General features: G+C 36.8%; 1 protein-coding gene and 1 long non-coding RNA gene across 13 annotated transcripts in view; one reads left to right on the forward strand and one right to left on the reverse strand.

Annotated features, from left to right (window-relative positions):
• RBMS3 (RNA binding motif single stranded interacting protein 3) overlaps window positions 1–16,835 on the forward strand; it is a 1,471,465-nt gene extending 1,454,630 nt beyond the window's left edge. For 7 of the 12 annotated variants that reach the window (XM_054681561.2, XM_054681566.2, XM_054681562.2 and 4 more), the window contains one exon: window positions 11,042–11,332. In XM_054681561.2, coding sequence (XP_054537536.1) covers window positions 11,042–11,048 — 7 coding nt within the window. In that variant the 3' untranslated portion in view covers window positions 11,049–11,332. Of the gene's footprint in view, window positions 1–11,041 lie in introns of all 12 variants that reach the window. The other 5 variants (XM_016940080.4, XM_016940084.4, XM_016940082.3 and 2 more) reach the window with 2 other exon arrangements.
• Window positions 1–17,584, reverse strand: part of LOC129143608 (uncharacterized) — a 111,622-nt gene that overhangs the window by 22,290 nt on the left and 71,748 nt on the right. The window lies entirely within an intron of this gene.

Consider the following 17,584-nt stretch of genomic DNA (forward strand, 5'->3'; position numbering starts at 1 on the left):
CCTCCTGTGTTGGCCTCCCAAAATACTGGGGTTACAGGCATGAGCCACTGTGCCTGGCCTCCAAGATTTTTTATAATTAAATTATTAATTCTTCCTATCCATGAGCATGGAAGGTTTTTCCATTTGTTTGTGTCCTCTCTTATTCCTTGAGCAGTGGTTTGTAGTTCTCCTTGAAGAGGTCCTTCACATCCCTTGTAAGTTGTATTCCTAGGTATTTTATTCTCTTTGTAGCAACTGTAAATGGGAATTCACTCATGATTTGGCTGTTTGTCTGTTATTGGTGTATAGGAATGCTTGTGATTTTTGCACCTTGATTTTGTATCCTGAGACATTGCTGAAGTTGCTTATCAGCTTAAGGAGATTTTGGGCTGAGACGATGGAGTTTTCTAAATATACAATCATGTCATCTGCAAACAGAGAGAATTTGAATTCCTCTTTTCCTAATTGAATGCCCTTTCTTTCTCCTGCCTGATTGCCCTGGCCAGAACTTCCAATACTTTGTTGAATAGGAGTGGTGAGAGAGGGCATCCTTGTCTTGTGCCAGTTTTCAAAGGGAATGCTTCCAGTTTTTGCCCATTCAGAATGATATTGGGTGTGGGTGTGTCATAAATAGCTCTTACTGTTTTGAGATACATTCCATCAATATCTAGTTTATTGAGAGTTTTTAGCATGAAGGGCTATTGAATTTTGTTGAAGGCCTTTTCTGCATCTATTGAGATAATCATATGAAAATGGCCATACTGCCCAAAGTAATTTATATATTTAATGCTATCCCCATCAAGCTACCATGACTTTCTTCACAGAATTAGAAAAAACTACTTTAAATTTCATATGAAACCAAAAAAGAGCCCTCATAGCCAAGACAATCCTAAGTGAAAAGAATGAAGCTGGAGACATCACGCTACCTGACTTCAAACTATACTACAAGGCTACAGTAACCAAAACACCATGGTACTGGTACCAAAACAGATATATAGACCAATGGAACAGATCAGAGGCCTCAGAAATAACACCACACATCTACAACCATCTGACCTTAGACAAACCTGGTAAAAAGAAGCAATAGGGAAAGGATTCCCTATTTAATAAATGGTATTGGGAAAACTGGCTAACCATATGCAGAAAGCTGAAACTGGATCCCTTCCTTACACTTTATACAAAAATTAACTCAAGATGGATTAAAGACTTAAACATAAGACCTAAAACCAAGGGAGGAGCCAAGATGGCCGAATAGGAAGAGATCCGGTCTACAGCTCCCAGCGTGAGCTATGCAGAAGACGGGTGATTTCTACATTTCCATCTCAGGTACTGGGTTCATCTCACTGGGGAGTGCCACAGAGTAGGTGCAGGACAGTGGGTGCAGCGCACCGTGCATGAGCCGAAGCACGGTGAGGCATCACCTCACACGGGAAGTGCAAGGGGTCAGGGAATTCCCTTTCCTAGTCAAAGAAAGGGGTGACAGACGGCACCTGGAGCCCACCACAGCTCAAGGAGGCCTGCTGCCTCTGTAGGCTCCACTTCTGGGGGCAGGGCACAGACAAACAAAAAGACAGCAGTAACCTCTGCAGACTTAAATGTCCCTCTCTGACAGCTTTGAAGAGAGTAGTGGTTCTCCCAGCATGCAGCTGGAGATCTGAGAATGGGCAGACTGCCTCCTCAAGTGGGTGCCTGACCCCCAAGTAGCGTAACTGGGAGGCACCCCCCAGTAGGTGCAGACTGACACCTCACATGGCTGGGTACTCCTCTGAGACAAAACTTCCAGAGGAATGATCAGGCAGCAGCATTTGCAGTTCACCAATATCCGCTGTTCTGCAGCCACCGCTGCTGATACCCAGGCAAACAGGGTCTGCAGTGGACCTCTAGCAAACTCCAACAGACGTGCAGCTGAGGGTCCTGTCTGTTAGAAGGAAAACTAACAAACAGAAAGGACATCCACACCAAAAACCCATCTGTATGTCACCATCATCAAAGACCAAAGGTAGATTAGATAAAACCACAAAGATGGGAAAAAAACAGAGCAGAAAAACTGGAAACTCTAAAAATCAGAGTGCCTCTCCACCTCCAAAGGAATGCAGCTCCTCACCAGCAACAGAACAAAGCTGGACAGAGAATGACTTTGACGAGTTGAGAGAAGAAGGCTTCAGATGATCAAACTACTCCGAGCTACAGGAGGAAATTTGAACCAAGGGCAAAAAAGTTAAAAGCTTTGAAAAAAAATTAGATGAATGGATAACTAGAATAACCAATGCAGAGAAGTCCTTGAAGGACCTGATGGAGCTGAAAACCAAGGCACTAGGGCTATGTGACGAATGCAGAAGCCTCAGTAGCCAATGCAATCAACTGGAAGAAAGGGTATCAGTGATGGAAGATAAAATGAAGCAAGAAGAGAAGTTTAGAGAAAAAAGAATAAAAAGAAACGAACAAAGCCTCCAAGAAATATGGGACTATGTGAAGAGACCAAACCTACATCTGATTGGTGTACGTGAAAGTGACAGGGAGAATGGAACCAAGTTGGAAAACACTCTGCCGGATATTATCCAGGAGAACTTCTCCAACTTAGCAAGGCAGGCCAACATTCAAATTCAGGAAATATAGAGAACGCCACAAAGATACTCCTCAAGAAGAGCAACTCCAAGACACATAATTGTCAGATTCACCAAAGTTGAAATGAAGGAAAAAATGTTAAGGGCAGCCAGAGAGAAAGGTCGGGTTACCCACAAAGGGAAGCCCATCAGACTAACAGCTGATCTCTTGGCAGAAACTCTACAAGCCAGAAGAGAGTGGGGACCAATATTCAACATTCTTACAGAAAAGAATTTTCAACCCAGAATTTCATATCCAGCCAAACTAAGCTTCATAAGTGAAGGAGAAATAAAATCCTTTACAGACAAGCAAATGCTGAGAGATTTTGTCATCACCAGGCCTGCCCTAAAAGAGCTCCTGAAGGAAGCACTAAACTTAGAAAGGAACAACCGGTACCAGCCACTGCAACAACATGCCAAATTGTAAAGACCATCAAGGCTAGGAAGAAACTGCATCAACTAATGAGCAAAATAACCAGCTAACATCATAATGACAGGATCAAATTCACACATAACAATATTAACTTTAAATGTAAATGGACTAAATACTCCAATTAAAAGACACAGACTGGCAAATTGGATAAAGAGTCAAGACCCATCAGTGTGCTGTATTCAGGAAACCCATCTCACTTGCAGAGACACACATAGGCTCAAAATAAAGGGATGGAGGAAGATCTACCAAGCAAATGGAATACAAAAAAAGGCAGGGGTTGCAATCCTAGTCTCTGATAAAACAGACTTTAAACCAACAAAGATCAAAAGAGACAAAGAAGGCCATTACATAATGGTAAAGGGATCAATTCAACAAGAAGAGCTAACTATCCTAAATATATATGCACCCAATACAGGAGCACCCAGATTCTTAAAGCAAGTCCTTAGGGACATACAAAGAGACTTAGGCTTCCACACAATAATAATGGGAGACTTTAACACGCCAATGTCAACATTAGACAGATCAGCGAGACAGAAAGTTAACAAGGATATCCAGGAATTGAACTCAGCTCTGCACCAAGTGGACCTAATAGACATCTACAGTACTCTCCACCACAAATCAACAGAATATACATTCTTTTCAGCACCACACCACACCTATTCCAAAACTGACCACATAGTTGGAAGTAAAGCACTCCTCAGCAAATGTAAAAGAACAGAAATTATAACAAGCTGTCTCTCAGACCACAGTGCAATCAAACTAGAACTCAAGATTAAGAAACTCACTCAAAACCGCTCAACTACATGGAAACTGAACAACCTGCTCCTGAATGACTACTGGGTAAATAATGAAATGAAGGCAGAAATAAAGATGTTCTTTGAAACCAATGAGAACAAAGACACAACATACAAGAATCTCTGGGACACATTCAAAGCGGTGTATAGAGGGAAATTCATAGCACTAAATGCCCACAAGAGAAAGCAGGAAAGATCTAAAATTGACACCCTAACATCACAATTAAAAGAACTAGAAAAGCAAGAGCAAACACATTCAAAAGCTAGCAGAAGGCAAGAAATAACTAAGATCAGAGCAGAACTGAAGGAAATAGAGACACAAAAAAAACCCTTCAAAAAAATCAATGAATCCAGGAGCTGGTTTTTTGAAAAGATCAACAAAATTGATAGACCACCAGCAAGACTAATAAAGAAGAAAAGAGAGAAGAAACAAATAGACGCAACGAAAAATGATAAAGGGGATATCACCACCGATCCCACAGAAATACAAACTACCATCAGAGAATACTATAAACACCTCTATGCAAATAAACTAGAAAATCTCGAAGAAATGGATACATTCCTCGACACATATATCCGCCCAAGACAAAACCAGGAAGAAGTTGAATCTCTGAATAGACCAATAACAGGCTCTGAAATTGAGGCAATAATCAATAGCTTACCAACCAAAAAAAGTCCAGGACCAGATGGATTCACAGCCAAATTCTACCAGAGTTACAAAGAGGAGCTGGTACTATTCCTTCTGAAACTATTCCAATCAATAGAAAAAGAGGGAATCCTCCCTAACTCATTTTATGAGGCCAGCATCATCCTGATACCAAAGCCTGGCAGAGACACAACCAAAAAAGAGAATTTTAGACCAATACCCCTGATGAACATCGATGCAAAAATCCTCAATAAAATACTGGCAAACTGAATCCAGGAGCACATCAAAAAGCTTATCCACCATGATCAAGTGGGCTTCATCCCTGGGATGCAAGGCTGGTTCAACATATGCAAATCAATAAATGTAATCCAGCATATAAACAGAACCAAAGACAAAAACCACATGATTATCTCAATAGATGCAGAAAAGGCCTTTGACAAAATTCAACAGCCCTTCATGCTAAAAACTCTCAATAAATTAGGTATCAATGGGACCTATCTCAAAATAATAAGAGCTATCTATGACAAACCCACAGCCAATATCATACTGAATGGACAAAAAATGGAAGCATTCCCTTTGAAAACTGGCACAAGACAGGGATGCCCTCTCTCACCACTCCTATTCAACATAGTGTTGGAAGTTCTGGCCAGGGCAATCAGGCAGGAGAGGGAAATAAAGGGTATTCAATTAGGAAAAGAGGAAGTCAAATTGTCCCTGTTTGCAGATGACATGATTGTATATCTAGAAAACCCCATTGTCTCAGCCCAAAATCTCCTTAAGCTGATAAGCAACTGCAGCAAAGTCTCAGGATACAAAATCAATGTACAAAAATCACAAGCATTCTTATACACCAACAACAGACAAACAGAGAGCCAAATCCTGAGTGAACTCCCATTCACAATTGCTTCAAAGAGAATAAAATACCTAGGAATCCACCTTACAAGGGATGTGAAGGACCTCTTCAAGGAGAACTGCAAACCACTGCTCAAGGAAATAAAAGAGGATACAAACAAATGGAAGAACAGTCCATGCTCATGGGTAGGAAGAATCAATATCATGAAATTGGCCATACTGCCCAAGGTAATTGATAGATTCAATGCCATCCCCATCAAGCTACCAATGACTTTCTTCACAGAATTGGAAAAAACTACTTTAAAGTTCATATGGAACCAAAAAAGAGCCCACATCACCAAGTCAATCCTAAGCCAAAAGAACAAAGCTGGAGGCATCACGCTACCTGACTTCAAACTATACTACAAGGTTACAGTAACCAAAGCAGCATGGTACTGGTACCAAAACAGAGATATAGACCAATGGAACAGAACAGAGCCCTCAGAAATAATGCCACATATCTACAACTATCTGATCTTTGACAAACCTGACAAAAACAAGCAATGGGGAAAGGATTCCCTATTGAATAAATGGTGCTGGGAAAACTGGCTAGCCATATGTAGAAAGCTGAAACTGGATCCCTTCCTTACACCTTATACAAAAATTAATTCAAGATGGATGGATTAAAGACTTAACTGTTAGACCTAAAACCATAAAAACTCTTGAAGAAAACCTGGGCAATACCATTCAGGACATAGTCATAGGCAAGGACTTCATGTCTAAAACACCAAAAGCAATGGCAACAAAAGCCAAAATTGACAAATGGGATCTAATTAAACTAAAGAGCTTCTGCACAGCAAAAGAAACTACCATCAGAGTGAACAGGCAACCTACAGAATGGGAGAAAATTTTCGCAACCTACTCATCTGACAAAGGGCTAATATCCAGAATCTACAATGAACTCAAACAAATTTACAAGAAAAAAACAAAAAACCCCATCAAAAAGTGGGCAAAGAATATGAACAGACACTTCTCAAAAGAAGACATTTATGCAGCCACAAGACACATGAAAAAATGCTTATCATCACTGGCCGTCAGAGAAATGCAAATCAAAACCACAATGAGATATCATGTTACACCAGTTAGAATGGCAATCATTAAAAAGTCAGGAAACAACAGGTGCTGGAGAGGATGTGGAGAAATAGGAACACTTTGACACTGTTGGTGGGACTGTAAACTAGTTCAAACATTGTGGAAGTCAGTGTGGTGATTCCTCAGGGATCTAGAACTAGAAATACCATTTGACCCAGCCATCCCATTACTGGGTATATACACAAAGGATTATAAATCATGCTGCTATAAAGGCACATGCACATGTATGTTTATAGCGGCACTATTCACAATGGCAAAGACTTGGAACCAACCTAAATGTCCAAATAGTCTGGATTAAGAAAATGTGGCACATATACACCATGGAATACTATGCAGCCACAAAAAATGATGAGTTCATGTCCTTTGTAGGGACATGGATGAAACTGGAAACCATCATTCCCAGCAAACTATCACAAGGACAAAAAACCAAATACTGCAAGTTCTCACTCATAGGTGGGAATTGAACAATGAGAACACATGGACACAGGAAGGGGAACATCACACACTGGGGACTGTTGTGGGGTGGGGGGTGTGGGGAGGGATAACATTAGGAGATATACCTAATGCTAAATGATGAGTTAATGGGTGCAGCACACCAACATGGCACATGTATACATATGTAACAAACCTGCACATTGTGCACATGTACCCTAAAACTTAAAGTATAATAATAATAAAATAATAATTTAAAAAAAGACCTAAAACCATAAAAACCCTAGAAGAAAATCAGGACATAGGCATGGGCAAAGACTTCATGCCTAAAACACCAAAAGCAACAGCAAAAAAAAGCCAAACTAGACAAATGGGATCTAATTAAACTAAAGAACTTCTGCACAGCAAAAGAAACTATCATCAGGGTGAACAGGCAACGTACAGAATGGGAGAAAATTTTTGCAATCTACCCATCTGACAAAGGTCTAATATCCAGAATCTACAAAGAACTTGAACAAATTTACAAGAAAAAAACAACCCCATCAAAAAGTAAACAAAGGATATGAACAGACACTTCTCAAAAGAAGACATTTATGCAGGCAACAAACATGAAAAAAAGCTCATCACCACTGATCATCAGAGAAATGCAAATCAAAACCACAATGAGATACCATTTCATGCCAGTTAGAATGGCAATCATTAAAAAGTCAGGAAACAACAGATGCTGGAGAGGATATGGAGAAATAGGAATACTTTTACACTGTTGGTGGGAGTGTAAATTAGTTCAACCATTGTGGAAGACAGTGTGGTGATTCCTCAAGGATCTAGAACCAGAAATACCATTTGACCCAGCAATCCCATTACTGGGTATATACCCAAAGGATTATAAATCATTCTACTATAAAGACACATGCCCACGAATGTTTACTGTGGCACTGTTCACAATAGCAAAGAGTTGGAACCAACCCAAATGCCCATTAATGATAGACTTGATAAAGAAAATGTGGCACATATACACCATGGAATACCATGCAGTCATAAAAAGGATGAGTTCATGTCCTTTGTAGGGACATGGATTAAACTGGAAACCATCATTCTCAGCAAACTAACAAAAGAACAGAAAACCAAACACCACGTGTTCTCACTCATAAGTGGGAGTTGAACAGTGAGAACATGGACATCGGGGGTGGGAGCATCACATACTGGGGCCTGTCAGGGAGTGGGGGGCTAAGGAAGGGATAGCATTAGGAGAAATACCTAATGTAGTTGATGGGTTGATGGGTACAGCAAATCACCATGGCATGTGTGTATACCTATGTAACAAACCTGCACGTTCTGCATATGTATCCCAGAACTTAAAGTATAATAAAAAAAAAGAAAAATTAAATTATTAAAGAAGTCTAACAGTTTCATCTACATGTTGTAATTTAGATACCTATGTAAAAGATTACATTCTTTCAAGGACAATTTTTAAAAATATTCATGGCTTTCTTTATGGGTGCCCTAACCACTTCTTTAAGTTTACCTGTGAGTAATCCAGTAGAGGGAATATACTGTGACATTTTTCCACACTCTGGATCACAGAATCCCACTTTTTACATAGCATTACATGAAGCTAGTCTGTCAGGAATTATTCTGGAAAATATTGCTTCATTTGGCTATCTCTAAGACTTCCTCCTGCTCTAAAATAGATTTCTAAGATTATCGTTTGTTACGTTCCAATATATTCACTGTGCCTTTTTTTTGAGGGTGGAGGAGTGATGAGAGGATTCAAAATGACTCTGTATTCTTAAATTCAGTGAAATTCCTACTCTACCATATTTACTCTGACTTTAGAAGGCCCTCATCTCAACCCTGATATTGCAAGTTCTTTTTATACTTCAAATCTTCTCTGGCTAACTGAACTACCATGAATACCAAATTTCTATACATTGTCAGTATATCAATGATGAGCAAATTATGTCCTTCACATTTGTGAGTAATACAACATTCTATGTATTATAATATATTGTAATAATACATTGTATGTGCACTGTTTTACCATTTGCAATTGATTTCCATACTCATTATTTCTTCACATGAATTCCTGTTTTCAGGTTATTTCTTTTTATTATTTATTTTATTTCTTATTTATTTTATTTCTAAAATGTCCAACTTAAAATGTTCTTGTTGCCAAAGATCCCAGCCTAAACAAAATTAAAACCCTTCTGTTTTTAGGAATTTCAGTGCAATCCATAAGTATTATGTAAATGTGCACATTCACATTTATTCTAGGACAGAGGAGATCGGCAGGAGTGAATTCAGTTCTTTTAAATGGCAAGATCCTTTATACTTCAAACTTCAGCTAGCAAATATGAACTTGTAAAGTACTACCATCTATTTGCCATCATTTGTTTTCATGTGGCAATGGGACCATTTTAAAGACCAAGCAAATTATGGGAGAGGGCTATTGGAAACATTTGTGTACAGTTATAAAACCTAAAGTAGTTCCAGCCTAGCTCATAAATATCAATGCTTTTGAGACCAGTGAATATCAAGTACTTGAGCTTGATGGGTCAGGTACTCTATGCCCTGTAGTCCACTGAATAAGACATCATTCACTGAGCAGCTGCTAAAGAGATTCATGGTGTTTTAGGCATTTTTGGTTCAGTACACAATAATACCAGAGTAGAAGATGGGAGTGAGAACAAAGAACAGACTCTCCCCCAACACACACACACACACACACACACACACAAAACTATATAACCAAGAAAAAAAATTGTTCCCTTAGTAATATAGATTTTTAGACATAAATGGAGTAAGTCTATAGTTTGCAAAGCTAGAGACAGTTAAAATGTAAACCATGGTTCCCATGACTACCACTAATAAAATTTTTTCTTATTGTTGCTACTGTATGAAAATTGTAATTGCTTTACTTCTTAGAAGATATCTCACTTTCTCATATAACACAGAAATATATTTTTAGGGACTTAACCTATTGATAAAAATTGAATATTCGATCTCTCAACTAGTTGCTTTCCTCACATGATTTTAGGAAGAAATTAATCAGGTTCCTAATTGCCGTAGCTGGCTCACATGATGGCTTTTTGCAAATCAGGAAACTATGTCCTTTCTGGGCCATCTCAAGCTAAACATTACACAGTTTAAAACACTGTGAATTGGGGTTACAGCTTTCCTGCAGGGTACATACCTTGGGGAGCAGACGGGCTGAAATTTAGCCCCCACTCCCTCAATCATACATCTTATATAGTAAACAATCTGTAAAACTATACATAGTAACACTGAGTCAAATTTACTAAATTAAACAACTGTGCATCAGAAGAACTTGCATAACTTTTTGCTGGCATCCAATACCCTGAGCAAAGAGGCCTTCAGCTAAATGTAACTTACAGATAATACAGAGGTCCTTCTTTCTATAGCACCACTCAGTTATTTTACAAACTTCTAATCTGTGGGCAAAAAAGCTAAGAGTAGTCATCCTGATGGAAGGTTAACCTTGCAACATAGAAGGGGCAGTAGCAGAAGTCTTTATTTGATGTGAGCTAAGCAAAGTGGCATATAGTAAAATGATATTTTTCTAGTTAAACACCTATTGTGTATATACCACTCTGCCTAAAGGGTAAAGGGTAGAAGTAAAATATAGTTCCTGCTCTCACAAATTTATAATCTTGACAGGGGGAATGAACAAGAAAGTAGAGAAGGGAAAGAGGAAAAGAGAATAAAACTGCATTGGCCTCTTAACTGTCTCACTTATTTCCTCAGGCAATAAGCCTTATGTAAATGTATGTGATGAATACCATGAGATAACATACAACCCAGTTACTTTGGGTGCATAGTAAAGAATCTCATATTTGTTGCTGGAATTAGTGATGATTCGTATAGTAGTTTTGAAGGAACAGAATTACTCAAAGGATCTGTAAGGAGCTATAACATAAGCTATTACCCTTGATTTTTAATGTAAACAAACTCTCTGGCCCAAATCTGTATTCAAATGAAAGTGGCAGAATTTGACAATCTCATAGACTCAGTATGATTTTATGATGCTTTTGTGACTGTGTTACATTGAAAGCTTGGTATCTTTTAAAGCTGCCTCATTGGAAAAGGGCACAGAAGGTGATTTCAAAGTTACTTTAATTTAATGACCACTCTTATTCAATTGTTTTCACAGACCATAAACAAACAGGACTGAAGAATGTCCGTCTGAATCTTTGCCTTGAATGAAGAAACTTCATTGAACAAGAAGTTGGCTTCCAGTTTGCACAGACGTCAATGGAATGCATTTTTTTGTTGTTGTTGTTGTTGTTGTTTTTTTTTAGTGTTATACCTTACCCAATGAAAGCAAAGTTTTTATGTGCTGTGCAAATGGTCTTCATGTGGTCTGACAATTTATTTTTGCCATCATTTTTTTAATTAAAGAAAAAATTTCCAGAAGAGGAAAAAAAAACTACAAAAAACAAAACATTGAAGGTTGATATTTTATGTGGAAGAACATTTGAATTGAATTCAGAATTTTTCTGAAGGTGTAGATACTTTTTTTTTTTTTTAACAGAAAACCTGATGTCAAGAGGTGGGCAATAGAAATGGAAACAAATTGTCTTCCTCAATAATTAAGCTACTTTCTCTTTTTCCCTTCTTGTTTTAATCTAGTGGGTTTTTTATTTTATTTTTTCTTAGAAATATTTAGGTAAGGTTTATCTTGAATCTTAATTGCCTTAATTTTAAGGACGTCAAAGGCTCTCGAGGCAAGCTGTCAACGTCTTGTTGAAAACAAAAATCAAGAAAGAATTGAAATATTGTGCCGGCTTTCACTGGCACAGAAGTTTAAGACTATGAGTTTTTAGGGTGAAGAAAAAACTGTACAGTTTAAATGAAAATGTTTTTCTTCATTTGAAGAAAATTTGTTGATAAAAGAAACCATGGCAACTGCAAGAATTGGGAAAATGCTGGGACTTTTCATGAACTTTGTCTTAAGTGTTGACATGAATCATTCTAAAAGGCTAAAACATTTTACAGTAAAGTTATTAATGTTGGTTTAAAAACAACTGCATTAGAAATAATGCGTGTTTGGGGGGCAGAATGCAGATTTTTTTAATTTACAAAGCGTGATCGCTAGCAAAAGCATTAGTGCTTTTTATCTGCAGTCTTTTTTATGAGCTTTACAAAGTTTTTAGTCAGCTTTGCTTGTCACATTGCAAAACCTAGCTTAAGAGCATTAAAACAAAAAAAAAAAACTTAAGTAGATAGGAGCTTATGGTCAAAAAGTGCAAAAAAAAAAAACAAAAAAAAGCAATAGATAGAGAAATTGTTGACAATTTCTGTAGTCTTTCCTAGTTGTGATCAAATTCAGCCTATGGATGGCCTATTTTATACCAAAGATGAAGTGACACCCTATTACAGTCCAGAAGATAGAGGTTGTTTTCGTTTCTTTTCTTTAAAAAAAAAAAAAAAAAAATTTTATTTGACCGACATGGCCGGACCAGTTCTTTGTTGTTTGTTTAAACTACCTTCCACTGGTGTTTTACATAGTGCAAAAAAAAAAAAGAGGGTGGGGGGAGTTGTCTCTCTTTTCTTTAAATGTGTATTCATTGATAGCAGAAGCTTGTACCTGCTGTGTTTAGCAGTTTCAGCATGAAGAGTTCTGGATATCAACTGATTGATAGAGCCAAGTGGCTTTAAATTCTGTGAGCTTTTCTGGTTTCTCACTAGCTGTCTTGAATAGTGAAACCTGTATTGATGGCCACTAGTAAACCAAGATGCTTATTTAACAGGTGGAATATTCTTTATATGAAATTTCAGCTAAAGACACTTTCTGGACCTGGTCTGAAAGGTCATTTGTCAAAAAAGCTTAGGGATATTCTGTGAAATGGTGAGTGGTCTCCTGGAAAGGTCTCATTGTATTTGAACAATAGTCTTCCCTCTAAATTACAACACCTCTGGGTTTTGTCTTTACACCTCTGTCTTTGTCATCACCTACCATGAATAGTCACCTTGGTTTTGCAAACGGGGAGGGGGTATCTTCTTTTTGCCTGTTTTCACTGTATTTTTGTATATTGGTGTTGCCGAAAGAACTTTTTCTTTCAGTTTAATTCTTTGAGGCATGTAGGACCAATAAGATTGAGAATTCTATTAGTGGAATTTAGGGAAGTCCTTAAAATGCTAGTTGACAATCAAGGAACAGTATGATTTATATCAATAAGAACCAAAAGAATTAGGTTTGATCAATCATTTAAGCCAAGGAGGAATACTTGCATTTAGAACAATGCAAAACTTTGTCTAAAATGAATTAAATTGACCCACCTGTAAAATATATCTACATTTTTAATTCATGAGATATGTGTTCAACCTTTACAGTTTTACCTGAAATTAAGGACAATGGAATAGAATTTGTTAAGTGAACCATTCACTAGATTGCTTTCTGAATGAATCCTTTGAATCAAATAGGTGAAACTCTTTTCAAAAACTAACTCAGTCACAGGAGCCTGTCTTAGTCCAAAAGAAGCAGGGAAATGTATTTAAGTGTACTATAAAACAGGGTAGGCTTTTTAAAAACTAAAAAGTTTTAAAGGTAAATCATATTCCCATTAGGTCAACATGAGTAATAAGGTTGACTCATGTGAAATTGTCAATATTCTACTATTTCTGTAAACTCTGGTTCTCTTATTTGCAACCCCATGCATTGGAAGCCCAAATCAGAGAATGACTCCATATATTTATGGTCACATTGGAGACAAAAGTGTATCCAAGAAAATGTAGTGTGCGTTATAGAGAAATTCCAACTGGTCACACTCACCATTATGGTTTTTCATGCTTTAGAGAAAATGCTAGATTTATACTGTCTTTTGTTCCATCCTTCAGCTTCCCATGCATTATAAAGGGACACTTAAGTTTTTATCTTTGAAAAGTGGGCCCCAAAGTTTTTTGGGGTACAAAAAGACATGTATGGGAACCATATTTTCTGTTTCTCTTTTTCACTCTCTAAACTCTTTTTGTATAAATAAGGATTATCCTGGGCATAATTCATTTGAATATGAAACCAACATACTTTCCTTCATTTTTGTGAAAAAATAACCAAAAACATGTATTAATGTGATACAAAGAAAGTCTCATTCACACAATCAACAATGAGGCTAAGAGGTAGCTACCATGTGGCTAATGAATGTGCCTAGGTAACTTCCTGTTTCTATTCAAAACTGCTGCTTTATTTGTACATTCAGAAATATTTTTTTCAACTATGAAATTTCAATATCAATTTTTTAAGCCAGTTTCTGCAAAAGGAAATGAACTGTCATTTGATGTGTTCATGTGTGTTTTGTGTTTGGATAGTTTATATCATGCCATTCTATAAAATGTATGTTTTCAAACCAAAAAGAAAAAAAATAGAAGGAAAACAACGGCACATACTCAAATTTGCCCTGCTTTGTCTGTTGTCTTACCTAAGACTTGTTTTGAAGAGCCAAGTCTGGGAGAGAAAAAAAAGCATCAACAGGTAAGCAGCATTACATTGTGTGGTAATAAACCAAAATAAGTTTTCAATATATACAGACAACAGAATTCAAATTTAATCAACAAAATATATTGTAGTGATTTGTTTGTTTGTTTGTTTGTTTGAGACGGAGTCTCGCTCTGTCGCCCATCCTAACTAGGACTATAATCTTTTTTTTTTTTTCTTTAAGTTGAAGTTAATTTTCCATGCATTCTGGTCCACCAGATTTTCAAGCATTTATTTGGATGTTTCCATTTTTCCTTTTGACTTTAATAGCCAAGACTTAGCTTAAACATCAGGAAACAAACTAAAGCCACAATCCAAATGAGAGAAACACTGTCTCATCTAAACTCTAGTTTCATGGTCAGTGCAACAGTGAGTTTTCCTTTAATAATGGTAAGGTGTTGTCAAGGGAGGCAAAGTGTTCATGGTAACTTGGAGCTCCCCAATACGTGGCCATGTCTTCTAAAGACAACGTAATGAGCCCAAGTGAACTGAAGGTAATACTGGCAGGTGCTGATGACTGTTTGTCCTTGAATGCTGACATGTCTTGAATATTGCAAATGTCATAATACTCTTTTAAAAGAATCCTCTACCTGACTCTAGTTTTGCGAGGATTAGTTTGTTTCCTTGGTAGATTTCAACATTTCAGAATGTTACCTCCAAATTTCACTTGAATTACTTCCTCCTGTGACCTTAGCAGATCTGTCACATTTGAAAGCATATGACTCACTTCCACCCCCTTCTAATGAAAAACTGCATGGTGTTAAAAGCACTCCCATTAGAAATATAAGGCTGAGAACTGAAGAAGGCTGTTTAAAGCAGGAATTTCACTTTATTTTACTATGCCTAAAAATACATCTTTGGACCCCTTGCAAAGTGCTTTAAAAGTACTTTCAATTTATGCATGACCCCAAAAAAGTAATTTTTTTCCCAAAAAAAACCCCTTTATTTAAATAATTGGGATATTTGCTAAATACCTATTTTTTTTTTTTACAGTGGCCTAAAACCCCTATTAATGAAAAGTGAAATTTGATTTAATTAGGACTCTTGCAGTCATCTTCACGACTGAGGAGAAGTTTCAATAGGCTGTCTAGACATTATGATGTTAATAGGAGATTAAAATACATTTGGCAATTCATTTTCATTCTTAATTTGAGTGCATGAACCACTGCAGATGAGCTGATAAGCAGAGAGAAATTCTCAAGTGGGTTTCACTAATAAATGTTTTTTTATATGATTTGAAATCAAGTAAAGGGACAATGTTTATGTACGTGTATAACAACATTCAGCACATTTGAGGAATCACACACTATAATAAAGCTTAAACCTGTCATAGAACCTTGATCTATATTACTTTGTCTTCAGTAAACAGTGAAGGATGAGATTTTGTCTTTCATGTTATTGTAGCTGGCATGCTTCAAAAATTTGAACTTACTGGGACTGACAGCCCCTCACTTCAATCTGAGGGATTGACAGAATTTAAACAGGCTCATTGATTCTGTACACTCTACCCTTCCTGTGGCAAGTGATAATGGGATTTCATTAATGAATCAATTTGTTTTACAAATGACATCCACTGTGGCATTGGAAGACAGTTGGGTCTGACTCAAGTTTAACATTTCTTACCAAACATTCTTAAGTATGAAATTGGTCCTTTAATCCAAATGCTCTTGGTCATGGCTGTCCTTTGCGGATTACATAGCATTCAGGAAAGTACAAAAACTAAACACTAAATCCCCAACTGGCCCCAAAGACCTTTTATGATGTGAGAGACAAGAGTTCACCCCAGATTAATTTCTTTTATCATTGGCTTTATACTCTAACATGTAGATACTCTCTATAGCAAAAAAAGGGATGAGTGGCTTTCAATATTCATTTCTGTTTATTTTTGTGAGGGAAAATAATATATCAAGAAAATTTTCTTCCACTTAGAAAGCTTTAAAGCTGAAGTAGAGGTGCAGTCAAGCTTGGATCTGCAGGAAGAACCACTAGGCCACTGAGTCATACTTGAGCTTTTCTTACTACTGCCCCAATTTCTAAGTTGTGCATAAATACAATCACGCTCAATTTTTGAAGGGCTAATTATCTACTTTGTGGGTGTGTTTTGTTTTTTCTTTTCAATGTGTAGGGCTTGGGCTCTGTTTCCTTTTATTAGCATGTCACCTGAGGGTGGAACAAACAATTGGAAATAAAATTTGATTATTTCTTATTAAGTATTAATTTCTTAAGGGAGTTTGAAATCATTGGTAAAATTAATGTCAGTACATTATATGTCATAAATTTTGATTATCTATAATGTCTTTTCTTATCTACCACAAATAATTGAGAGTTGGCTAAATTCTTGCAGAATATATGGGAAAAAAAATCATAGCAAAGAATTCAGCTTCCCTCAAAAGAAAGCTATTTTTGTTTCCTTCACTCCACTAAATTTGAACCAGTAGCATGGATCAACACGACTTCTGCAATGAGAGTATAACAGTAGCTCTTGGTACAGTCATATTCATATTTTTAAATCTTTCTTTGACCAAAACTATTGCATTGTTTTCGTTACATTTTGACTGCGTTACTTATTAAGGCCAAATGACTTTGACACCCCCATGGATTATTTTTATGATCACATCAAATTTAAACAATGTCCAAAGTGTAACTTTAATGTTATATTTTGTTTCAAACCCTCTGGTCTAAGATTATTGAGAAAGATGTTTTTTCCTCCTCCCTCAAATATGTTATCTCTTCATATATAAAAAAATAAGTTATTCCATGCTTTTCAGGAACTGTAAAAATTATTTCAAAAAGATATTTGAAAAAGTTTTCTCTATTCTGGACACAAATGCTTCCATTTATTTCAAAAGAAGAAGAAGAAAAATGGAATCTTAATTTAAAAAAATATATGTAGTAGTATCTGCTATGAGATATTCAGTTTCTATATAAAAAAAAGGACACAGCTTCTTTTAAAACCCTTGTTTCAGTCCATATTCAACTTCATGGAACTTCTGAAACATCATTCAATTTTGAACTTTATTTAAGAGCATTTTTGTACTGCTGTCTCTGACTGTCATGGAAACTTCTGTAATTTAAGGTGTTTCTGGTTTTATTTTTAATTTCTTCATCTGTACCACAGTCAAATTAGCAACCATCTCCCCCATCCCTTGGGCTTTCTGTAGATCAGTGGATGTTAGGTTTAAACTTCTGTTTTCTTTCTTTGATGAAGCTTTCAATAAAAAA

Source organism: Pan troglodytes, chromosome 2 (assembly GCF_028858775.2).
Source record: "Pan troglodytes isolate AG18354 chromosome 2, NHGRI_mPanTro3-v2.0_pri, whole genome shotgun sequence".
NCBI classification, from domain to species: domain Eukaryota; kingdom Metazoa; phylum Chordata; class Mammalia; order Primates; family Hominidae; genus Pan; species Pan troglodytes.